Below are 25,720 nucleotides of genomic sequence, written 5' to 3' on the forward strand. Positions count from 1 at the left end.
AGGCGTTTATATGCAATCTACTTTTCCTTAAATAAGATGGCTTCTAAACAACCAAATTATCCATATTTTAATGTATTCAAGGTGTTCAGTAAATAATTTCTTAAAAGAATCTTGCATAGGGTATTCCTTTATCACCTTCGCTTCCGTTGGTACCGGTGTAATTTCTTGAGAATCTATTACGTATCTGAGGGATTTTAATGATTTTTTTTCGAGTTTGATCACTATAACATATTCACTCAAACTTTCAAATAACTATGTGAGGTTTTGCATAGGTTCCTCAGCCATTTTGCTTATTACTAATAAATCCGAATACGGACCTCGCCAGTAAATCGCTAAAATGTATGCACTTCAGTGGCGTTGTCGATCGGTATTCTGAAAAAAAATTGTGTAGGTCAGACGGGATTGTGATTGCTGTCTTCGGGATATTGGGTGATATCGGAATATGATAGTACTGTGGTATATGCTACTTATATTGACGTAAGTAGTATATTATGTTAGTCGTAAACAGGTCTGGCAGCAGAGAGATCGAAAGATAATGCAATTTGTATGAAAATGCAAGAACAATGAAGTCTGAGTCATTTTGAGACAATTGATGGACATTTCGCAAATTGAGCATTTACTTTATGATTGTTAGATTTTATTAACAAGTCCTGTAATTTTGTGTTAAATACATTCGATTGTCCCCACCCGTGTTCTGTTCACTACAGCACGCCCAAACTAATCTACTTTTGGAGAATATACGAGTTACGTGCATGTCGCTATTGAAATTGTCGATATGTGATGTAGAATATCTGTCCGCTATTGTGCGATAATCGCCATATGACCGAATGTTTTCCACTCTACAGCTCCATATGCAATGGAGAAGACCATAGGCTGCTCGAAAGACGTATTCTACCCATTTTCAGTAGCTTACCCAATTCTTCTTTATGTGCAGCCTCTTCGGACCTAATCTAAGTGGTTTAGCATTAACAAGTGGACCTTTCGTATTAATGTTGTAAGTAACAAGGTGTTAAACGTCTGAATTGAACTACATAGCTTTATCTACCTTCGGAAACCTTTCTAGTAGTTTAAAAAAAGAGTCTTGATATCTATTTGTTTTTATAAAAGTCATGAATATCGATTCGGTCATATGACTTCATTAATTATTGCTTCTCTTTTAGAAGTTACTAACTGGTTACACTTAGGACTTACTATTAAATTGACATGCAAAATATCTCTCTCGATGGTGGTTATAGAGATATCTTATGCCATATGCTTTCACCGGAACGATTTACGAAGAACAAGATTCAATATCAACTGTCTTGTTTTATTATTCGGTTCGCTTACAGGACACAAAGCTACTGTTGACTCAAGGCTATGTTTTTCCCCCTTGATGAGTGTCACAGCACTACAGAAAATTGTGCACCCGTTGCTTGTTAAAGAGTGCCTATTTCGTTCATCACTCCTCTCTATCCTACTCTGTGTCTGTAAGGCACGAAGTTAAATGTTGTAGTTATCTAGTCATGGATACCTTTTTAGGACTTCTATTGTATAGTGGGACCATAAAGAAAACAATCTTAAGTTTCTGTCCTGTTTCAATCAAACTTGATTAGTCATTCGGTGAAGTTGTAAAAATGTACTAAGTGAATAGCATTACTGGATGGTAAAGCTCTACGCTGAAATACATCTATGAATGATGAAACCGTACCATGATATTATTTCTTTTGGTCATTAACTATCGATCTTAGTTATATAAAGATATAAAGGCTTTAAAGATAAAGTCACAGATTGGTAGGAATCAGTGAATAGTTTGATCTCTTAGAGTCATGGTTCTAGATAATCATTCATCATTGGGTAGTCACCAGCTATTACCAGAATTTGTCCCTTTTCAGTGTAGTGGACGCTACCCACAAGATTGTTTATAAGTAATATGTTGCAGAACGTGACCTTAAAGTTGTAGGACGGAGTGAAGAGTTTCAGTACAGTGAAAGCACGGCATTGACAGAACAATTGGAGATCAGATGCGAAGGCAGCTCAGCTTTGTAACTTCACAATAAATATGGATTTCTTCTTTAAATAAATATTTAATCTAGAGCTTAGAATCCTGGGTAGTTTGAACTGCATGTTTGCTAGGAAATATATCTTATATTAGCATTTAATGCACCTTCAATATTTTAATATTTTGTTTTTTCATTGTTTTTTCCTATAGAACCAACCTTCTTTTGTCAGAGTTTATCAGTGCCGTGATAATCAACTGATTCATATTGCAAATAAATCGTTTTTCCGTGCTGATACAGTCCGACTATTATGGAATGATAAAGGAACTGATTTACTCATACTTACTTCAACAAAAGTAGTTCATATTATATGTGTTATTATAACTATTCGTACCTTTTTCACATGCCATATTGTTTGGTTATTTAACTTTTAATATGTAAGGGGTTCATGAAAATTATGGAGCTTCCTAGTTTACATCACAAATTGGCTTATATTATTAATAATAATCATGTCCTCATTAATAACTAATTCTAAGAGATGTTCTTCGGAGTTTGGATGAGACACTATGATCAACGATAGCTGGGGAATGTCGAAAATTAATCGAGCCTATAAATGTAAACCAGTATATCTTGACTCAATATTCCAAAGATGAACTACTTACCGTGAAATTCTAAGGTCATGGTTTCGATCCCGGTATGATCGTGGTTGTTCACTTACGAGAAATTGTATGGTAGAATATGGCGGCTGTTCAGTGTTTATTGAATTTCAATGGTTTTCTAACTAACGGCAAGCTGTGGTATGTTAACCCTTTTTTTCACGAATTTTTCTCATATATGTGCTCACTTTTAATTATTCTGGATTTACTTCCTTCTAGATTAGTGACCGAAGGTAATTTTTATCCTAGCACGCAACCCTAGCCGATAAAACTTTAATTCCCAAATAAAAATTATCGATTTACTTATATTCTCTCTAACTCAACTGGTTTATTTTACTTATCTGGTATGTCTACCGAACTGGTAATGTCTTGCGTATTAAATTGCCTTAAGTTTAAATCTACTATCCGCTGCAAATTTAATAAGTTTTATCATCTAGCCTTAACAGAATAACATACATGATTTTTAGTGGTTTGAACCACCGTGTTGTTGATAGGTCGACCGAATTTTGGCCAGTCTTAGTTTATGTGCATCATGTGCAAACTGCCTCAATTTAGCTTTCATGATACACGTTTATGTAGAAAAGATGAAATGTGGCTACCAGCGGTATCCAGGTACATTCAACTGATAAATCTCAAGCGGGACGAAACGTTTTTTCTGGGTTCTACTGCTAGCAATATTCCGTCCATTCGACATAGATGATTCCACTGCTGGTTAAGTATTAGTTCGGCAACTAAATACCCCTTCATTTTCTAAATAAAGATTTACTCTTAAAATTTTACCTATTCAATCATCAGCGGAATTTCTTACGGATTTTTCGTAAGTGATTCTATAAACCACAAAAGGTTCTTCAAGTTGAATTGAAATAATTTATTGAGGCAACAATCTGATTTTGTAACATTTGATTTCTATGGTATATTTTTATTTATATATGGTATTCGTCAGGACAAAAGTCAGAGAAACTATGAGAACCAGGAAGTACTGAAGGGACTGTACTTTCCTGGTACGGAAATCACCAATGTGAATACACAACCCTGCCGAGAATCAGAACCATGACCTTCAGATCTCGTGACAAACCCTTAACCTTTTGGTCACTGATTTGGAATCTAGTGGTTCATATTCAAGCTTCGATTTTGGGTTTAATGTCCTGGATGTAAAACTGTTGAGAATACCTATATCAAAATTTTCAAAGATGACTAGCTTTTCATTAGGTTATTGTTTATTGTCAAGAGATATCCACAAGCGAAAAACCTATATACATCATCATATTCGGTAGTTATAACTACGTTTTCAATCTCAATTATCATGTTAAGTTACTGTTTATTCATGGTACTTCTGATAGTCTAGATCAGTGTTAGTATCTAGCATACTTCATTTCTTTATTATAACATTCTGCTATCTACTAACTATTATTTTCAATGTATCGATTACTATCCACCATCAGTAAACAGTTACATGAAACTTGGGATCCATAAATTTTTCAGCATTTTATTTAATTTTCTTGTTGAAGCATTGTATGTTTTGATATCCAAGCATTAAGAATTTATTCTACGTGTCTTGTTTACAGGTTACTGACTTTCCGTCCACGGTCATATGATATCAAGGTTACAGAGCTTAATAATGGTCACATGTTTTAATGACAGTATACAAATATAAGTATTATTGCATTTGTAATTATCATGTACATAGTTGGTTATAAACCCTTTATTTAGTCAGATATTCAAGCATTGTCCATAGTAACTTTATTTGTTCTTACTTTTAAATAGAGTCATTGGGCCTCGTACTAAACACACCACTTTGTACACAATCATTACATATTACCACAAAGCCTAAACGTTTCAATTTTCATACTATCTACCGTCATAGTTGTACACTCTCAAGAAATCCTGCAAAAATAAATTTTAAACGATACAGCTAACCAGTGATTCTTGATTTTAATGGTTCTCCCACTGATTTCTATTTGTTGCAGAGTAGTTCACCCACTAAACTGTATGTTGTATCTAGTTTTCTCTCATTTTCTCATTGCGTTTTCTTCATTTCTTTTCTAAGCTTAGTGATGAAAGTTATTATGGGGATCAAGGTCTTTATTTTATATCAGCTAGTCGATCCGGTGATAGTGCGATTGTTCCAATGCCACGTAAAGGTCCAATTTATCAAATAGCTTTTCAACCAACAAATTATTCATCTTCTATGGTGAAAAAGAATAAAAATAAAAAAATTGAAGAATATTTTGTTGTTTGTTATGGATGTAAGTGATTCTTTTTCTTTTCAAACATGTACTACTGGGTTGTTTACATTAACGATTATTTATTTACAGAATGGACAGCGAATATGGAGTTGTACATCTACCTTCTTACTTTGACCTGTTACCACCCCTCTTGAGAGAGTTATAGGCGCTGTATCACATATCTCTAAACAACTCTCTTCCGGTCTCTTGTTTCCAGCTATCACCAACTACAATTAATGTTCTGTCTCCAATGCCCAACACCATGTGTTCTTCGGTCTGTCTGTTTTCCTTTAGCCTTGAGGATTCCAAATTAGAGCTTGCCTTACTATACAGTTTGACCGTTTCCGTAAACTATGTCCTACCCACCTCCACTACCTTTTTTAACTTCCTCCTCAACTCCCAGATTCTCTCCCATAGTCAGTTGTTGCTAGTGATATCCGTTCAATTGACATTAGGTATCTTGCGTAGACAATTATTTATCAATACCTGTACCTTTTTGATGATGCTTGTAGTAGTTATCCAAGCTTCAGCGACGTACAACAATACTGTTTCTGATATTTGTATTGAAAATTCTGATTTTGATGTTGTCAGACAGTTGTTTTGAGTTCCAGATGTTCTTCGATTGTAGAAACGCTGTACTCGCCTTGTCAGTCTGTGCCTCCACATCTGGATCAGATCCACGTTACTTATCAATAATGCCGGTCAAGTACATGACAGTTCCCACCTGTTACAGAGCTCCTCCATCAAGTGTGATGTGGTTGGTGTTCTCTGTGTTGTATTTCAGGACCTTGCTGTTTCCTTTGTGCATGTTGAGGGCCCAGTGGAGCTGGTCTATCCTCTCACATCTTGTTTTCTTTCAGCTTTTTATGCTTTCATTACTAGGTCCTCCACATATTTTTGCTTATCACCTGTAATGCTGTTCATCCTGTTGTAACGGGTGAGACTGCAGGTTTTGATAAGCAGCGTTTATTTATCGATCGATCACAGTGACAGGTAAACACGTAGTGGACGACCTAGTGCCTTCGTTGGTCCTGCTTCCCTGTCTATCCCAGCCAGTTGAGTCAAGAACGCAAGTCACGGCCTCTGAGTTATGAATCATTATATTCCGAACATACTTTGTTTATATACCAATCAAGCATACCACATCGTACCATAAAAATAGAAAACAACATTTTGTACAATATTCAACAAGTGAACAGATATCGACCAATAGAAAATGTCCATTTAAGGTCCAAGGACACCATTGGACTTAACATCATAATTATTGGTCTATTCCTTCGCATCCACAACACCTCCCCTTTTTTTGAAGATCCGGATTTTGAAATTTTCTGGGTTCATCCTCCCCCACGAAATAATGTTGGGTCCTCATATCCCCAAGTTAAAATTAATTTGACTTTATTTAACACATAATTGTCACATGGAACAGAGAAGTCACTAAAAGTGATTAAGTAGTGTGGACCAACGTCGCTTGATATGAGGTCATCAACGTTTGATTCTTCTGGAACATTATCATAGAATTCCTTGAAAAACTCATTTGTGGACAGTTGATCAGTGGGATAATTAACATCTATCAAAATTGTATTAAACTTCTGATCATCATTTGGTGCATCTAACACATTTTCTGGTACAAGAGGATCTAGATAATAAGATTCATCAGAATCTCCTGTTGTTGACTGATGAGGACCGTTTGGAGCAGCTAGACTCAGTATACTGCACGATTTGTTTCCTGTTTCCTAGTGAGAGGGTACAACACATCCATATGTTTGCTTCTGTATATTCGGCCTGTACCTTGAATTTCTCTCCTGTTTTTCTTGTTGATTACTGTCTCCTTGTTATGTTTTTATTTCTTGCATCTTACTTAAGATAACTAAAGAGATCCACTCTTTATGATGGTGCTTCTTATTTACCGGATCCTTCAGCCATGTCGAAGCTAGTTCTTCTTTAATCTCTCTCTAGTTGTTCTTCTGGTAGATTGTGTAATGCTTGGGACTTGCTTTTTCAAGTTTAATTGGTTTCTTCTGATTAGAAATTTTGTTTAGGAGCTTTTTTGGTAGGTGTGGATGCTAACTCCGTCTTCAACCCTCCCTCTTTACACTGGCCTAGGACTGGAAGTAGCCGTAGAGGCGTTCCATACTCACTTACTTACTTTCACTATGAACCGTCATAATTCTTCTAAATGAAGATCGTTAAACTCGGAGGACGGAGTTTAAATAATTTAATTTGTTTATTCTGGTTAGTGTTTTTTTTTTAGCAAATTTGTTTTCTACGGGATTGGGTTGCTTACCCCATGCCCAACCCTCCTCCTTTAATCGAGCTTGGTACCATCAGTAACCCCATAAGAGCTACAGGTGGAGTTCGAGGAGCTCCATACGTAGTTATTTAATAGTCATAGAGGTTTACATTTGAGATAATTTAGCTATTACTGCAGTATAATCTACTCATTCAACAGACACAGATCTCTTCTTTTCTTGTTTGATGTAACTTTACAATCAAAATGAATATGGTGTCTAGAAACTATTGTATAAGCTGATTGTATCTATCCGTAATGAAATTCTTAACATTCTCTATCAAATCAATGTACTTATCATGTGACCATTAATTAATAGATTTGATAACCTGGTAAATCTAGTTATATTGTAACTAATTTTTTTTTTAATATTAAGAATCATAATTAAATCAGTTGTCAGTTGTTGTTGATTCTAATCAATTGGTTATTGTGAAATGAAGTCATTAACGTTTATTGTATTCGTCAAAAATCGATTGACATAAATTTCTTTTAAGACATATTCATGATTGTTTCTAGTTGTTACACTAGTATAGTGTGGCAAAAAGAAACACCAAGTGTTATTTGTTACAAGTAAGTTAATGTATGAATTAGTGAAATCATTGATGTTTGGTTTGAATTGTTTAAAAAAGAATAAGTATTATTTAAGCTACGATTTTTATTACAATCATTATTCGTTGAAAAATTCCCATTATATTAAAACACAATTGTATGAACGAAGAATATTCTTTTCAATTAATAATCCATAAGATTGGCCAAGTTTAAGACAAAGTATATCATTTAAAATTATAATTTGTGAACCAAAGATTCTTTGTCGTTTAAAATAGGCACTTCTTCTTACCAAATTTGTCTGATGGCCATCCTGATATTTTCGGTCGTTGGTGAAGTGACAGCTATGGGAAGGGTTGTGTGTGCTGCTTTGATATCTAATGGGTTCAGTAGGTCCGGTCTATTTAAGAGTTCGAATTGCTCTACTCGTCGGCTTCACTGTTCTTAAATCTCAGTGACCGGCTTGCCTTCTTTGTCCTTGACTGGTCTACTATATTTCCCTGCCAGTTTATTTATTATATCATATAATTGTCTGATATTAACTTCTCTTGCAGCTTTTTCCACTCTTGTTGCTAGGTCGTTAATGTTGGGGTGATTAATATGAACTGTTAACTTAAATAAGTTTATACGTCAAATGAAATTGTGAGATATGTTATCAGAATAAATATGCTCAACATGGGATGAGCGAGTGAACAATGTAGTTACAAACCAGAAATTACGTAATAGGTAAAATAATGTGAATTGAGTACGAATTAGTAGATAAGGGTGGATGTTGGATAAATTTCTCGAAAATGTTGGCGAGTTTTATAATAATCATAATAATAACAATGATAAGATATATGGATAAGATATAAAAATGGACATTAATCAACTTCCATCATATCAGAAAATTGATTATTAACTAAATAGGCCCTGAAGTTGGCTAAAATAGAAGGAGTGGTTGAACGTAAAGCTCTGGCTTTTTGATCCGAATAGCAATTGCTTTAGCCGTCTGCAGGATTCTCAGTCTGACGGATTTAGGCAGACTGCTGTTAACATGATATATTACGGTGAAAGATTGCTCCATGTTGGCTGTATAGTCCGTTTGAACTAAATGAGCTAAAATGGAGCTGCTTAGCTACGCTGGGAGGTGCTCGCGAGCCCGAAAATATAAGTACCTAGAACATCTACCAATAGAACTTACTCCACAGGAGCAGTTGAATTGATGGATATAGAAAGAATTAACTAATCTAGGCAAGTTATCTTTCCATCTCGGAGTGATCATCGAATGTGTAGAAAACATTAATTAAAACATAAATATACGATCGTTTCATTGGTCCCGATCCAAATTATTATTTCATCTAACTCAGTAACCGATGTTAGATTTTATTTTTTATATTGCAAATTCTGCTAATTAGATCTTTCCTATCTAGAAATGAAAACCCAATGTTTTTATCACTGGTAAATGTTATAAACCTTCACACAGTAGATACTGTTCATAATTTTTAATTTATCGATCTCAGTAATTAACCATTGTGTATTGAAACTAGTTTTTTTTTCTATACGACTAGTTATTAAATTCATTATGAACATTTCAATTAATAAATATAATCTGATCAGTAGTTCCATCAAATAATTCTATTATTATTTTATTCTTCTCTATTCAACGTTTTAGTTACACCAGCATCTGTAACAATATTCAATTTGAACTGTGAACCAGTTCATGATTTTGGAACAGGTTCATGGAATGAAATTCATTTCAATCCTCATGGGAATCATATCCTTTATTTGATGATTAGTTTTGTGAATAAATTTACTTTCATGTTTATGTGTACATTGTAAATGTAATTACAGTTCTTTTTCTACAGAAAATTGTTTTAGACAATGGGAAACGATATCACAATAATTTTTATCTGGTTATCTTACATTGTTGAAAAACAATTTATAATTTTTGTTTATATAAATTAATAAGGAAATGAGTTCGAAATTTTTTTCATAGATACAATTTGGACTTTTCAGATGACTTAGCTCTTATATCTCTTACATAACAACAAAGACAATCGAAGACAGCCAGTTTAGCAGAATTAAGCCCTCAGCATACACAAGGGAAAGAGCGAGGTCCTGAAATGTAGTACAGAGAATACCAACCAAATCACGCTTGATGGAGGAACTCTGTAACAGGTGGGAACTTCCATGTGTTTGACCGGCATTATTGATAAGTAACATGGATCTGATCCAGATGTGAAGTTAAGGACTGTCAAAGCGAGTACAGCATTCCAGCTAAAATATTATGCTACTGTCGGTCTTTTATTCCCCGTATGATTGTTCAAATAACCCAATTTTATAGAGTAAATTCAGGTAGTAAGAAACAGTAATGAAAGTCTCTGCTTTCACCTTAACCGTCTCATTATTTATTTTTCTTATAGTTTACTATTGTTATTAGCTGGGCTAGGTAATTTGTCAGGCGATATGTGTGTTTGGGATTTTTCAACTCATGAACGTTTATCTTCATTTAAAACAACTGATGTGACAAGTGTTCAATGGTTACCAGATGGTGAACATTTAATATTTGCTACAACAACTCCAAGATTACGTGTAAATAATGGGTTAGTTGCATTTTTGTAGTATGTTTTCTTTTTGATACTCGAAGAATTTTTCGATTCTTGATTGTATGAAATACCGAAAGTCTCCCATTTTCGATGTTGCTTTATCAGACTGACTGTCTTTATACTTCTAAGTCTTCAAGACTTCCCCTAATCTCGTTCCTTTTCTTCAGGTACCTCAGGAAGAAAATTTTTTCCAAGATGTTGGCAGCTAGGAAGTGACAGTCACTCCCATCCAGCTAATAGCACTCTGGATCACCTCGTTCATAATCAAATCCCATCTTCATTACCTAGCTTTTCTTCCAGCTTTAACTTTTTTTACACCTACCTTCAATGGACTGTGACAAATCGCCCTTGTTATTGAAACTCTGTTGTTTAGAACTGGGATATGGTAGTTAGGTTACGATATATCCTTGTACAAACTAGATCAGTTGTGTTAGATCATCAACCGCTAATCCATCAAACTGACGAGATGTATCATTTTGTGATTTTTTCATTTTAATTTGTCGTTTTTATGTACTGTCGCCTTTTTTCCTTACTAGTTCTGATGTCGTTTTACGCCACTCATCTCTTCGCCCTTTATCATTCTTGTTGTGGTTGTACTACCTCATTCGCCAAATTAGAGATTTTCACTATAATAATAGAGGTTCTAGGTATTCATTGTTTTGTCCGGATTTATATAAGCAACTTTTATCATTCATTCCTAAATGTAACCATTCAGGATGAGCATTACATGATTATCATCTCTCCAATCCATATTCGATTCCAGAACATTCTCTATTGAATTCATTGTAGCATAAATCTAACATGAACTTTCTGAACGGAAAGTTTCCGTCAATCATAATAGCTTCCGTCTTAGTGGACAACAATTAATGTGCTTCGTCGTTAGTCCATCAACATCATTATCATTCTGTTTTTATTTTATGAGACTGCATAATTTTCTCTGCTCAATTTTTCAATCGATGATTTGTTTCACAGTCGCCTGTCCTTTATATTCAAATCCATTTGTTTAGTTTTGATTTTAATTCGCATCAAATATTTATTTATCATGTTCGGAAACTGTAAAATCGGAATTCTATCAAATCGATTAATTTTGTTTGTTTATCTATTTAAATTCATTTACTCATCGTGAAAATTGTGTGATTTTGTGTATTGTATTGATTAATTATTGACCACTGGCACCTTTGAAAGTTATTCACTAAAAGAAAAAGAAAACATCGGCGTTAAAATGTTCACCTTGCAACTAATGAATCATGGATTCGTTTATACTCCTCATGATATACTTCGGTCTGTATGGTCACCTAACACATTTGACCTTCGTGAAATAAGTTTGACTCAAAGAACCCATACGTTGTTACGTTATGTAATCAAATAAATTTTATAATAACGTCAGCATAGCTTATTCTTCCAGCCCTATTGATAGTTTGTCTTGTTACTAGATGATTCAAAATATAGTCAGAATATTTTCAGCTTGATGTGGAATCACTGTATACCAATAAACTTATTATTCTTATTATGATATTTTAGTTAATTTTTAAGTTAACCTTATTGTCTTAACTTTCATAGATTTGGGATATGGCATTATAGTGGTAAACAATTATCCTATCGACCAGTTGAACGACGTGCCATTCCTAGAGCAGCTACACCAGATTTACCCGCTGCAGTTGATCATGAATTATATCAAGTTTCAGTTATATTTCCAACAAAACTGGAATCTGCTCCTGAACCGAGAAAGTTTGAGTCTGTAAGTTTTCGAATTGTTTTAATTATGTTAAGAACTTTACTTTTTATTCACAAAATGAAACAGCATAAAGGTGAATAAACAAGGCTGTATTATTTTAGATGAATTACTTTAGTAACAGATTATTTATTTCTCTGAATACCAAACTTTACTTAATCGTCAGTCAATTGAGATAACAGTTAAAAACATCGGTAAGCAGAGAGAACAGTTGTCGTACTTGATATGGCGTCTAAAATTATATCTACCCTCTAAGTGTTGATAGCGCTTTCTAAGCAAGTTTTTTTTTCACATGATGAGGTTGCTAACCCCATGCCCAACCGTCATCCTTTACCTGGTCATGTGACCGACAGTAACCCTAGAAGAGCTACGGGCGGAGGCCGATCACTGAGATTCAAGAACAGAGGAACTGGTGGATGGAAGTCTTTGAAGAACTTTTGAATAGACCATTGAATCCATCAGACATCGCACCAGTACCTACAGATGTAACTACCAACGATCGAAGTAATCAGAGTGGCCATCAGAAGAATCAAGAGTAGGCAAGCAACAGGACCTGACAATTTACAACCTGAACTTAAGTTTATTGAAGTCAACCCAAATTCACTTATTCAACCATAACTGAACGATTGTATTGAATAATGATATATAGAATATATCGATTGTGAGTTCAAATCTCATTAATAAAAACAACATACATATCTATCTATTTGATGAAATGAACACTTTGAGATATGCTTCAATAACTATTATACTGCAGAATGCTAAGTGAATAACGCGATGACTCTCAAAGCGAACTGTGTTCGAGTTGCGGAGTGAACATCAACTCTGAGATGCAAGTACATCCAGCTGACGAGTCCCAAATAGAATGAAACGTTTGTCCTGGATCCCACTGCTGGCGATCATCCATCTTTGCTTGTAATCTTTGTGACTCATTAGCACCATCATATATTTTATACTCAAACATTTTGTTTACATAACGATATATTCTTATTTCTGTTTTATTGTATATAACAATCATTATTCCTTTCCCTTGTTAAAGGTTAATGTAGATTCAGTAAATAAGCGTTCTTCGGCTTACGTACCTCCGGTTCTTCGTAATCGTTCTGCAGTAGCTGTGCAATCATTGAAAGCATCCAATATGATTGATCATGGTAAAATTTCTACCCGCTCTTTTAGCAATAATAATTCTAACATTGGAAAATTGAATCCAAGCAAAAGTATGTTGGTTGTCCAATAACATTTCATTCTTTTTGATATGTTATAAAAACATAGTATTCTGATAAATCACTTATTATCGGAATAGGGTTTGTGAAGATTGTATTAAGTTTAGTAGTTGATTTTATGAATCGATTTAAGCTAGACCACCATTTAAATCTTGGAAACACTGGATAGCCATGTCGTCCTATTACGGGACTACTCAGCAGTGCACATCCACGATCTCACATGTGGGACTCGAACCCAGGACCTTTGGTGTCGCGCGCGAATGCTTAACCTCTAGACCACTGAGACGATATCCAATGGTGTTAATGTCTAACTTCAATCGATCCATGATCTTGTGCAACTATTCATCAATTGTATGGGGTAGATATATGTTTCTCCTCAACATGGATTGGATTCCACCGGTTACGGCTTCTCACTAGAACTCCAGGTTTTCAATGGTGATTTAGCTTAGATTGACTCATGAATTCAACTATTAATATTTCATATTATCTATTTTAATCCGAAATCTTTCCATGATATTAATTGGAAATAAATTATAACCTAAGCATATATTGATTATGTATGGTTAACCATCTTGTTTTGATACTCATGAATTAACTTATGTTGTGAACATTAAAAAAACACGTATATAGTGGACTTAATTCTGGAATAATTAGAAATCTTTGAATGAAAGTGCAAAGCGTTTTTTTTTTCATTTCATTAATCCTGGCTGAAAGTGTTAAAGTTCACTGAAATGATTTTTCCTATTTGTGTTAATCTATTTATTACTTTAAGGGTTGTTTTTCATATAAATCAAAAAATAATAACTATTTTATTGTTTGAAACAAAATCGGACATAAACACATTCTAATCCAACTAAGCCTCTTATTAAAAGTAAATAAAAATAATCAATAATTCTCATATACAACTGATTTTCCATGTATTAAAAGTCATAACCAACTAAATGACCTCAAATGTGTGTATATTGTCTAATATTAGTCATCGTAAACAAAGCATGTGACCTAGACCAATAAGTCTGTTTACAACATTTAGTACAATAATAGAAGGTCATACTGATATTTAGAAAAAAAATCCAACTAGGATTGGTTAAACGGATCATTGAATTTTTTTTACAGTTAACTGTAATGATTAGTAAAACCTTGGCAGTTGTAAAACATGTTTTAAGTCACTTTGTATGTATAACATGGAATTGATGCTTACAAATTCCATTGAACTGTTTAAATGTCAGTCAAAAAATTTAAACATCAAATCGAACTGTATGCATGAATAGTAATATATGGTTTCAAAATTCAAACTAAATGATTCGAACAAGAGTAGGTAGCATTAGACCGTTGTTTCATCCTACTATGTACATTCATATCATTAGGGGTTCAACCCAAGACATGTTTAGACTTGATGCTAATGTATTCACTATTTCGATCGAAAAATCAATTATGCCAATCAAGATTTCTAGTCACTAAATAACAGTCTCATAAAACAAATGCTATTCATTGCGTCCTGTACTAGTATGTATCTGTGAAACGTAGATGACACGTAGACTAGAAGTGTTTGGTCATGGGTGTCTCTGAATCTAACCAATGATGGCATATCGATTAATGAGGTTGTGATTTACCACTAATTTAGATGGTAGCGTCATTTGTTACTTGAACTGAACCACCACCTAAGTAGGTATACGATGCTGGCCTGGTTAGATTGGTATCCTTAAAGACATTTATTGTCGAATTGGGCCATCATGACTGATGTAAATTACATGGTTCCAATCACCCATGACAGAAGCGACCAGTAGGTGAATTCACTACGATACATAATTCAGCACCGATCATTGATACAATCTGTTTCCCTCCAAAGATGTCACGGATACGCAACGTTTAACAACACTACTGTCCGCAATCTCTTCTTACGTAATGATTTCGAAGTCAGTCAAGCAAACCAAAAGTCAAGGTTGATGTAACGCAAAAGCACGTGAGTCATATGATGTAATGTCTCAAAGTTTAAAATGTAAGCTTAGTTATCGTAAAAAATGCACAGCACTGGGTGCTCAAAGGTAATTGGGTGCAAATTCTTGACCGAGTACCTTCAATCATGGACGTATTCAAATAAACCAGTGTTGAAAACTTACAAAGCCATTTGTTGTAAGGAACATATTCGCCCCTTTATTTCTAAAAATTTTATCATCAATTCGCATTTCTTAAACTCGAACTCATCTCTTGTTTTCGAACATACTCATTATAATATTAAGCCTTTCCCATTATTAAAACGAAGACTACTTCGACTCAATTTGATGTTCACAACTTTCTAACTTCGTGTTGCCGTACTGATTTAGTTGTGGAAATTGGACCGCCACTCCAGTGGTCAGGAGACTAAGCGTTTGCGGCCGATACTGGATGTTTCGGTGGCGCACTCGTGAACAGAATCAGTTGTTGTCTTAGTTTGAAATCTCAATAACGACCATACTTTGTGCTCAAACTACGTAATAATAAACACCAACTAGTTTTTTTGTGATATAACCACGGAGTCTCTCAAGCTTACTTGCTTATGAAACATGGGTTTACTGTCCAGTACTAGACTTATTATGGTTCACCTTTCATCCCTGTGTGGAACTTGGTCCGCTAATTCACCTCAATTATTTTGACTACCTGACACTTTTTATTTCTACTCCATAAAGTCATGGGACTTAAGTGATGTCGAGTTCAATGAACTCTTTAAACCTAAAACTTCGTATTAGTTCTTTAATGAATGATATAAAATTAAGACATGATAAAATCACGTTTCGTAGAACTCGCTAGCTTATTTTGAATCTTGTTTAGCTAATGGTTCAAATCAGAAAACCGCATTATCTTCAAATAAACCTGCCCAGACTGGTGTTACGGATCCAACTTCATCCAATAATAAATGCGCTCACCCAGCTGCATCAGACCCAAAAAACCAAAAGCAAGTCAATCAGATATATAAAGTGAGTTCATTGTCGCATTCTATCCAATCTCTATATTTACATATGTTTGGTATTATGCCTACTACAACGTCACGGCCCCTTGCATTCTATCATTACTCCTACTGGCGCTTTCAGATAGACTGTAAATTAATATATTGATACTTTTGTTTTCACGACTTCAAACGATAAGTTCTTTTTAGTCAGCTAACAGTTTTTGCGCCCATTATATTCTTCTTTGGAGGTGGTATTCGTCACTGATGTGAATGTCAGTTGACATTTCTACAAAAACCAGTGCATAGTTTGGCTATGGCGGGTGTTACTATCGCTAATCATAACATTGTATTGACGGTAGTTAGTGAACGTTTAGCTTAAAATTATTCACTACTTCTAAGGCTTGTACTGTCCGCAACCTAAAAGCTGAACAATGTCTCATACATTCTTTTCGTACCAGAACAGACGTGATCGACAAAAGAAACTAGCACAAAGATAGCTGCAAATGATGAGTGACAGTAGTATCCTTGAGGCTTGGACAAACCAGTGTATTGTGATTGATTGCGGAGTGTCACTCGCGACTTCAAACTATTGATTCACATGCTTTACCTTATACATAACCCTTATCAATCGTTATTATACTTATGGATGTGAATTGACTCAGTGACCTCGATTAGTGTAGCTGTTTACCTACTAACTTCTATCCCTGGCTTATTAAATACACGACGTGTTTCATATACATGTGCTTGAATGACAGTGACACATTAGTTCGTGAAAAGAAAAGTAGAAAGCAAATTTAATCTCACGATTTAACTTTATACATCGACTCTACTCTAATCGATCTTACAACATGAAAGAATCTCCAGTCGTCTTAACATCGCCTAATAGAATTACTAACTATAAAAAATGGTAAAAGTCAAGTTGGATTACAAATTATAACAGTATATATCTACATTAAACCTTGGCGTAGTTATACTTCGCATTATTTCTCCTTGCTTAATAACAGAAACTGACGCAGATTGAGAAACTAAAAACAGAACAAGCATCCGGAAAAGCTTTGGCATATAACCAACTGGACAAAATTACGAGTGAGAAACAACTCCGGGATGAATTAGCTAAACTATGCTTATAAAGACCATGTTGAGTTTTTATTAAATTTTTCACGTATTTATTTGGAGTACATTTGCGTCGTTGTTCTTAACTGTGAAGATTAATAAGGTAAACAACCTAAGTGATCTAATACGAAGTTTTCACCATGAAAATTGTTACCCGAAGAGAATATAGCACGATTCTATATGAGTGCCGTTACATAATAAATCTGGCAATAGATCACCACAAAAGCTGTGGTGTAGTGAGCATTATTACCAGCATCTATGAAGAACGCCCACTAAAATGAGTCTGGAATCATGTGCAAGCATATCAACTCAACACTAATTGAGGGCTAAAATATCCACAGTTAAATGGTATCCATTAGCGGGAGACTGATTCAGACGCTTAAAATATGCTCTGAAACAATCACCTTACAATCCAGACCACATTGTTAAATTACACTTTCTAGTAAGTTGTTCAACATAATATCAGGTACGTTGAGGACTAAACGGAAGCAGTTAACAACATGCACATGATGCAATAACTTACTAGTATTTTAACCCTAGCTTCCTAAATTAAAGAGGGCACAGCACGCACGCGTTTATTTCGCCATCAAACGATTAGAGCCCCGTAAAGCAAATATACTGATGAATCTATTTAGCTTAACATATACGCCTGCCGCAGAGAACCTGCACACGATTAATGCATAGCGCGATTTAAAGTCAAACCAGTGCTTGGCGAATGAGGTAATTTGGCACTGATTGTGTATATTCTACGAATTATTTGCAAGAGAATATCCTGACCCAACGACTCATCGAATGGATTTTACCCAACACTACGTTGATGCAAAAGCATTTCTCGAGTTTAAAGGCTCGCAGGACAGTTTTTCTAAAAAACCAAGTTATTTTTTATTTAAAACAGATTATAGGACAAATTCGGAGTAAAAACACATGCTATAAGCGAAGCTTACTCGGACTGGGAGCAGTCACTAAATTTTTAATTTCCAACGAAAATTTATTTTAGATACATATAAATGCATATATCGTGATATCCACAGAAAAATGACTCTCAGCTAGAACAAGGTATTACGAGATAAAATGTACAAATTAGACATTAAAAATGCAATATGTACAACATAGATTGAAATTAATATGGGCTGGAGTAATAACCACCATTGTCCCTCACACCATATCCTCGACTACGATCCCGTTGATTGCGTTCTTCAAACCTCCTTGAGAAATCACCACCAGCCTAATAGCCAATTATAAAAAAACGAATATTAGTCTCTCTGAACAATATGCTTTCGAAGTAGTGTAAATCAATTAGAAAACGAAAGTATGGACTGTCAGACGATGTTTTGGTAACTTACCAACAATATGATCACTATGTACGTTGGCTCACAAAAACCCCACAACACGACCCCATTATCATTACGATAAGCTGCTAATATATCACTAATTGAGACCGTAAGGTATCCCAGCTAAGTGCACTATTGTATGTTCTATACCCATCACATCAACACAAATATAATAAACTAGCTACACGTGGAGTGAAAATAATATTAAGTCCCATGATATTATAAACGCAATTCGTATAAACGTGCGTACAAATTTGAACGATGGAAAATACAGTGACTTAGCGTGATTAGCATCAGAACGAAGAAAGAATGCATTTATAAAATCTCAAAACTTTGCAAATCTACATGGCTCGGACGTGTTGCGTTTGTCGAATTTCTTTGATGTATAACCTAGTCAGTATAATGTATATTGACATGCTGCCTTAGCATGTTTTTATGAACTTGAAAAATACCACTTTTATATGCACACCAGTTTAGCAGATTCTAGCATGTTGCAATTGAACGATAACCATTTCATCCCTGATACGAGGCATGTTAGGTATCTTGTTACCAAATACAACCACTTGCAAAATACTTATTCCATTAGTCGATATCAATGTGGAAGTCAGACTTCTGTTTGAAAATTGTTCAAGAATTTTAATCGCACTTTGTAAGACAGTGTAGTCATTCATAATTAACTTGGAGTCTACTGCTTATACGTTGGTCCAGGTGGCTACACATCATTGGTACGGAGATTGGATTTAGTCAGATGAGTGCTTAGGAGAGTTATGTGGCAGTAATGATACTGGTTAAGAAGGAACATTAGGAATGATACTTCAAGTGAGATTTACAAAATGCGTATGGAAGTGCACTAATACCAGTGTAGTCAAAGCAAGCAGTTTCCGTGACTTGACGCTGTACGTAACGTAGATAGGAACTAAACTGTGGTATGAACAATCTAACTGGCATTCACACTGACAGTATGACAAACACTACTGATACACCTTACTTATCTTTCAGATAATCAGATCAAGCCCTAGCTATGCAAAAACTCATTGATATGCGTGATACGACATTACTAACTCCTTCAGACATCATTACCAAAGCCTCAGAGTAAACCAAACATTTATTATTATACCCAACAGTACTGACCCTGGCCCCGTCGCGACCTCTACCTCTTCCACGATACGAACCAAACCCATTACTTCTATAACCATTTGAGTCATTTCTATCACCGCGCGCTCCATACTCCCTGGGACTTCGCCCGTAAGGACGATCCGCAGCATACGCACTACCCTGTGAATTTTGAGAATGCCTGATATACAAAACGTACCTTCACCGGCCTTCTGTCAGGCCCAGTGACATCGGAGGCCTCTACACCTTTGTCCCCCTCGACAACAAAAAATTCAACTTCTTCATTTTCCTGAAGGGAGCGCTGCATTTTCCCTGGGTTATTTCTCGAAATAGCTGTTTGATGCACGAATATGTCGGATGAGGTATCAGACCGAGTAATGAAGCCATATCCAGCCTTGACGTTAAACCATTTGACAACTCCTCTAACCCTGTCATCGGTCATTTCGCGAGCTGCATTGCGACTCTTTCTATCGCTCATATTAAACTAACCAAATGTCCTAGAGAAGCCCTTGTCGTCGGACTTCAAAAACAGCGGCTGAATGGACTGTCTGTGTCACTTTCATGTTTGGAGGCCATTTAAACAAGTGAATGAAGAGTGTGTGATTTAATGTGGCTGATGAGTGAATATAATGCCTCTTCTGAACTTATCAGCACTAAACTACTAGTTTATTAGGTTAATATGTTGGATCCTTGAGCTATTAGAAAGTAAATGGCACTAGTTCAGTTGCAATATGGGGAACTAAGATACACCAGTTAATGATTTAACCCTGAAGTATCAATATCTAGATATGTTATTGCTTTTCTAGTATGCTTCTGTGAGTGTCCAGTTTTCTCTTGAATCATTCGATTGAAGGAACTGATAGGTTCCAAAAATTGATGACTTGGTGTGAAATCCTGTATGGCACGAGGATATTGTTCGTCCTTGGTTTTTCTACTCGCCTGCTATGTCCTCTGAGATGCTATTGGAAGAAACAGAGAGAACATATTAGGTTTAAAATCACTTCTCATTATTCTATACATCAAAGTTAGGTCACCTCTTAGTCTGTGATAGGTCAGTGTAAAGAAGTCTAGCTTTTCAAACCGCTGTTTTTATGGTAACACCGAAATTCTGGAATTGCATGGATGGCCGCACCCTGTACTTTCTCCAGGATACCCAAGTCACCTTTTAAACAGAAGTTTGCAGCCTGGACGCATTTCTCATGTTTAGTTCTCACCGAGGTTGTGTTCACTATATTGAAAATGACAGTATCTAACTCGGTGGATGTCCGTCTTAAAGCCCAGAGTGTTCTGATCCTCTAGCTGCATCCCCCCGGCAATAAACCATGGCCTTAAGATCACGACTCACTGTCACCCTGTGATCCTTATGAGACCGTACTGCGGGTACAGGCACTTACCTTGTGCTGTGCCTTTTTCTCTTTGCATCGCGAAACTACATGTGGACTCATTTTGGCGCGTTGATAAGTATCAGCCACTCTTTAAACCGGTTAATCACATTATTTAAGTCTATCTGAAGTGCGCACGCACTTACTACTCGCCATATTTTTACATTGTCAACATTGGGGACTGCACTACACTTGGAAGATCATTTACATACAGTATAAAAAGTAAAGGACCTAAGACAGAACCTTGAGGTACTCTACTATGTACTGGTTTCCAGTTCGAGCACTTGGAATTTATTTTTATATTTCGTATTCAACTTACTAGAAAATCCTTAAGCCATATGAGGAGAGGTCCGTATACCAAGATTTTCCAACTTCAATAGCAGTCTATTTGTTGACACCTTGTCATATGCCTTACTGAAGTCTATGTAGACAACATCCACTGAGTTTCCGTTGTCTAGCGCCCTTATTCAATGCTCCTTTTCTATGAAGGGGTTTGTTGTGCAAGATAAGCCTCCTCTAAATTCATGTTGTTCGCTGCTTAACAAGTTGTTGGTTCCCACGAATGTCATCAGGTCTAAATTTTTCTTACTGTTGGTTACCACTGTTTTCATATGTTTGAACAAGAGAACATTAGGCTGACTTATCAGTTTTTTGACTTGATGCTTCAAACTCAATAAACGTTCCTCCTTTTAAACTGTAATTATAAATTCTGTAAACAAAATACAATTGTCGTGTAACGGTAAATATATCCTCAAAATAGTTCCCTAAGTACTCTACATTGATACTGACCTCTTTAGTTTTACGAAACACACCCAGCTGAAGGCGTTCAGCCACGCATTTGGACCATATCACTACTGTGCATCCGTTGCAACTATCAGCCATCTGAGGCTAAACACCTCCAGATACATTGACGGACTTCCAAATATATCTTCAAACCACTGCATTTTCGACTTCTGTTCACATTGAGTTTACACTCCTTGGTTATAAATGTGTTACATGTGAGGTCCTTGTCAAACTTCGAATAGCTGTGGCATCTCTAAAAGTGAGACCAATGTGATCTGTACACCAAATGACAAATTCTGTGTGTGTAAGATATCATCTTTCGATTTTTTTACATGTAGCTATATTGTTTCGATATTTTCGGATATTTCCCACTTATTTATATATCTCATCTTCGTCACGACGGAAAAACACTCAAGCTATTAAAGATTTGGACTCCCCTATCTATTTTTCAACTCATGCTACTCTGGTTCGAAAATATATAGGCTTGGTTCTGCTAAGCAGATGCTGACTACGTCGAGCGTGACATGGCAGACCCATGTATACAGTCGTCGCAGTATTGGAGGTATACCACGTCTAAGGCGCTTACTAGTGATGGTTCGAAACCCTACGACATTTAAAGAAATCTTTACTCAAACGTGAGTTCGTAACCAACAGACAGAGTAAGACCAAATTTTCCGCAACATCGAATTGCAACACTACTCAGCGACAAAGATGTGGCTACGTATACGAAAGGCCAGTGGTTGATCGGCCTTTGATGAAGACTTGTTACGACAACTCTTCTTGCCCCAGCTTCCTAAATACGTGCGATCAGTCCTTGTCACTTTTCAAAATAACTCTGCAGACGAACGGGCTGCATCTGACGACCAGAGTTTTGAGATCAGCAGAATCTCCAGTACCGAGGTTTTTATGTCAAAAAAGCTTCAACTAACTCTATATGACATCAAAAAACCTATGTCACACACACTAGTTATCTTAATACTCATCATAATCACAGACGCTCCGAAACGCCCTGAAGAAGTAAGTTGCAGTGCTCAAAGTGTTTCTAAACCACCTCAAATAATCTTAGAAACAGTTATTTATTTGTCTACTTGAATGGGGTTTCTGTGTGTCGGTTTCTGACTGAAATTCATTGATGAGAGCTAATGAAAACCCACAATTTAACTACTTCAGAGAAAAATGGATCAGACAACTTATTACTATGTCGAGGATTTCATCCACTTAGTTTGCAATGGAGTATTGCCCACAGGTTAGTTACCGACCCAAAGTCGCTGAACCAGTAATGCCACAAAGGCGACGTTAATTTGCCCTGTCGATCTGCATTAGGTTCCCCAACACTGGTTACACATTCATAAATTGTCATAATAAACCTGCGTATTTTTACAGAAGTTCCCAGATTTTCAGACATTTTGCTCCCATAAGATGACGTTAGTTTTATGAGTGAGGGGAGTGTGGTCATCGCATATATACTGACCTGACTCCACACACCGTGGAAGATATAACAGTCGCTGCGACACTTGTAGGTGATGTTCATACGAACTGCAGTAAGATGACTATCGGAATCCATAGATGATCACGTTTGTGATTTCTTTTAAAATCCTGACACACATGCTGTGTTTCGCCAGACTGAAGCGTGTCTGAAGGAATTGCTTGTTGTTAGTTTTATGGCGGTTAAGAGAAACTGTTCACGAGGTTCTACGACACATTTAGTAAAAGAGCTTTGTCTTGCGAAGCATTGTTTTCTAGATACAGATAACACAGGCTAACTAGTATGGTACTTGGTCACAGAAGTGAACTATGGTCCTCGCTTTGACTTCTATCATTGTGTTTTTATAAACGTCCTAGTGGTACATGAATTAACGTGGGTTATTTGCTCGAAAATACTCTCCTAAATAGTACCGACCGACTGGTTATCTGAACTTCAAACACATAGTGTAGGTTTATATGTGCTAGGGAAAGCGGATATGATTGGCCGCTGGGCGTGAACGCACAGGTGCTCAGTTAACTGATTCTTAAACGTTTAATTTTTTACCTGAAATCGACTTTTATTCTTGTCTAAATGTGAGGGACTGGTTGAAATTGTGTGGAATGATTCATTATTTAGAGTCTAACATGGTTCCCTATTATTAATTGTGGATCGAGTATCTGATATAACATGATCCATTCTATGAATCGCATTTCAATGGATTATCTAACCTAGCTGCAATATAAACCGGATAAGTCTAATTTGCAGGCGTTGTTTGAAACCTAGTTCAATGTTTTTCCGTGGATTTTTATACGTAATCATCATATTTGCTGAAATCGTTAGAAATAACCATTGAAGTTAGTGATCACATGAAAACTTTCTTTTGTAAAGCATAAACGCTCATTTAAACATATTCGATGGTGAAACGCTGCACTCAGTGGTAGAATGACAGTACTGCCAGTGCGATGAGTTACTGAAGAATATAAACCAGAACACTGGTTTTGTGCAGAAGGTTTTAGTTGCCCAAGATTTTCAACACTTAAGGGTTGGAAAACACTGTGATGTTTAAATAAGCATTTGATGCTATTTCATTCTTGTCTGTAATACACAGAGAAATAACGAATTAATGGGAAATAATGGGTCATTGATGAAGACAATTTGAGTTTTCGTTCATAGACGTTTCTATTTTGGGAACTGATATCTAACCAGTTAAGTTCATATTCCACTGATTTAACTTACAGTCGATTTTGAAAAGGCTTATGTTTGCGCTTTCTATATAGGCTATACCTCAGAAGCTGCATCAGAGATACAAAGATTCCGGGATCAGTTCGTAAGTTGTGACAGCCTTTTATAAAATTTAGTATATCAGAGATTGTTTGAGATGTCTTTCTGAATCCCACGAAAGCTGCTCTATGTGTGGACACATGAACCAACCATCATTTATACCTTAAATGCAACTACAAGCGATTCCCTGTAAGCAGAGTTTAAAGTCAACAGATTTTGTTGGGGTTTCTGTGTTCTCAGTAGCAAAGTGCAATCTATCCCGAAAATCAAATAACACCAGTGATGGATTTTGCGAACCAGGCTTTCATTCAAAAAACGTTTCTAAATTGTCCTTTGCAAATACTGTACGCTTTGCATGGAACTGTGGGCTGTAGTAGAGTACATTTTCAGGTTACCACATTAACCATTGGTCTGTCTACTATTAGAATGGAAATGTTACATATTTCGGTGACGAAATAATGGCTAACCCTGGTGTCTGCTTATAGAATACTGTTAAGAAAAGTTCGAATTCTACGTGAATTTTGACCTGAATGTGAACAAATGTGGGCTTATTTACATTGGCCACAGCCTTAAGCTAGACCTAGCTATATACGAACACAGTGAAACTTCTCAGCACTGTTCATAATTTGCGTTTTAGGTATAGCACCAGTCTGAACTTTTTCGTGTATATCACATCTCAAGTATCCAAACAAGAAAGCTAACTGGATGAGTAATAACAAATTTCAGTAACATCTAGTCGAGATTATTACTTTACAAAATGTGATATCCTAGTTTCCAGTAGTTGCCGACATAGTGACTCGAGGAGATTTGAGAAAACCCAAGATGGTTTATTCACAACACTTATGTATCGATAAGCTGTTTGTGAATAGTAATCGTTTAGGCAGCTGATTCAGTTCAACGTTTGGCTGATCACACGCTATGAGCCGAAAAGCTATTTAGAACAAATTGTTTATGGAACTAAAAATTTCCTTTTATATTTATTCTATTTATAGCAGCAAGACGAAGTAGATTACAATCACTAAGTGGTTCAGGTACTTGTCGCCTTACATTTTATTGAGCATTCCCTCAAGCACTGTTTTCTAAATGAGGGATATTA

At 35.9% G+C, this 25,720-nt stretch overlaps 2 protein-coding genes across 5 annotated transcripts in view; one reads left to right on the forward strand and one right to left on the reverse strand.

Annotated features, from left to right (window-relative positions):
• The window catches only part of EIF2A (Eukaryotic translation initiation factor 2A), a 28,360-nt gene extending 11,035 nt beyond the window's left edge, over window positions 1–17,325 (forward strand). Inside the window, exons 9-16 of the mRNA XM_051218410.1 lie at window positions 2,189–2,332; window positions 4,680–4,878; window positions 9,345–9,446; window positions 10,101–10,275; window positions 11,839–12,016; window positions 13,050–13,227; window positions 16,039–16,184; window positions 17,161–17,325. Of these exons, the coding sequence (XP_051073395.1) occupies window positions 2,189–2,332; window positions 4,680–4,878; window positions 9,345–9,446; window positions 10,101–10,275; window positions 11,839–12,016; window positions 13,050–13,227; window positions 16,039–16,184; window positions 17,161–17,286 (1,248 nt within the window). The 3' untranslated portion in view covers window positions 17,287–17,325. The remainder of the gene's footprint in view (window positions 1–2,188; window positions 2,333–4,679; window positions 4,879–9,344; window positions 9,447–10,100; window positions 10,276–11,838; window positions 12,017–13,049; window positions 13,228–16,038; window positions 16,185–17,160) is intronic.
• A 911-nt stretch (window positions 17,326–18,236) lies between these two features.
• YBX1_2 (Y box binding protein 1) lies at window positions 18,237–20,288 on the reverse strand (the record flags this gene model as incomplete). Of its 4 annotated transcripts, XM_051212831.1 has the most annotated exons (4): window positions 20,203–20,288; window positions 19,913–20,163; window positions 19,732–19,875; window positions 18,237–18,494 (listed from the first exon to the last, which is right to left on the reverse strand). In XM_051212831.1, the coding sequence occupies exons 2-4, from the start codon at window positions 20,153–20,155 to the stop codon at window positions 18,390–18,392; spliced, it is 492 nt and encodes a 163-aa protein (XP_051073396.1). In that variant the 5' UTR covers window positions 20,156–20,163; window positions 20,203–20,288. The 4 variants fall into 4 exon arrangements, with proteins under 4 accessions (XP_051073396.1, XP_051073397.1, XP_051073398.1 ...); XM_051212830.1 differs by having other exon boundaries at window positions 18,298–18,494; window positions 19,913–20,288; XM_012937911.2 differs by lacking the exon at window positions 20,203–20,288 and having other exon boundaries at window positions 18,390–18,494; window positions 19,663–19,875; window positions 19,913–20,202.
• Between the last annotated feature and the right edge of the window lie 5,432 nt (window positions 20,289–25,720).

This window comes from Schistosoma haematobium, chromosome 1 (genome assembly GCF_000699445.3).
Source record: "Schistosoma haematobium chromosome 1, whole genome shotgun sequence".
NCBI lineage: Eukaryota > Metazoa > Platyhelminthes > Trematoda > Strigeidida > Schistosomatidae > Schistosoma > Schistosoma haematobium.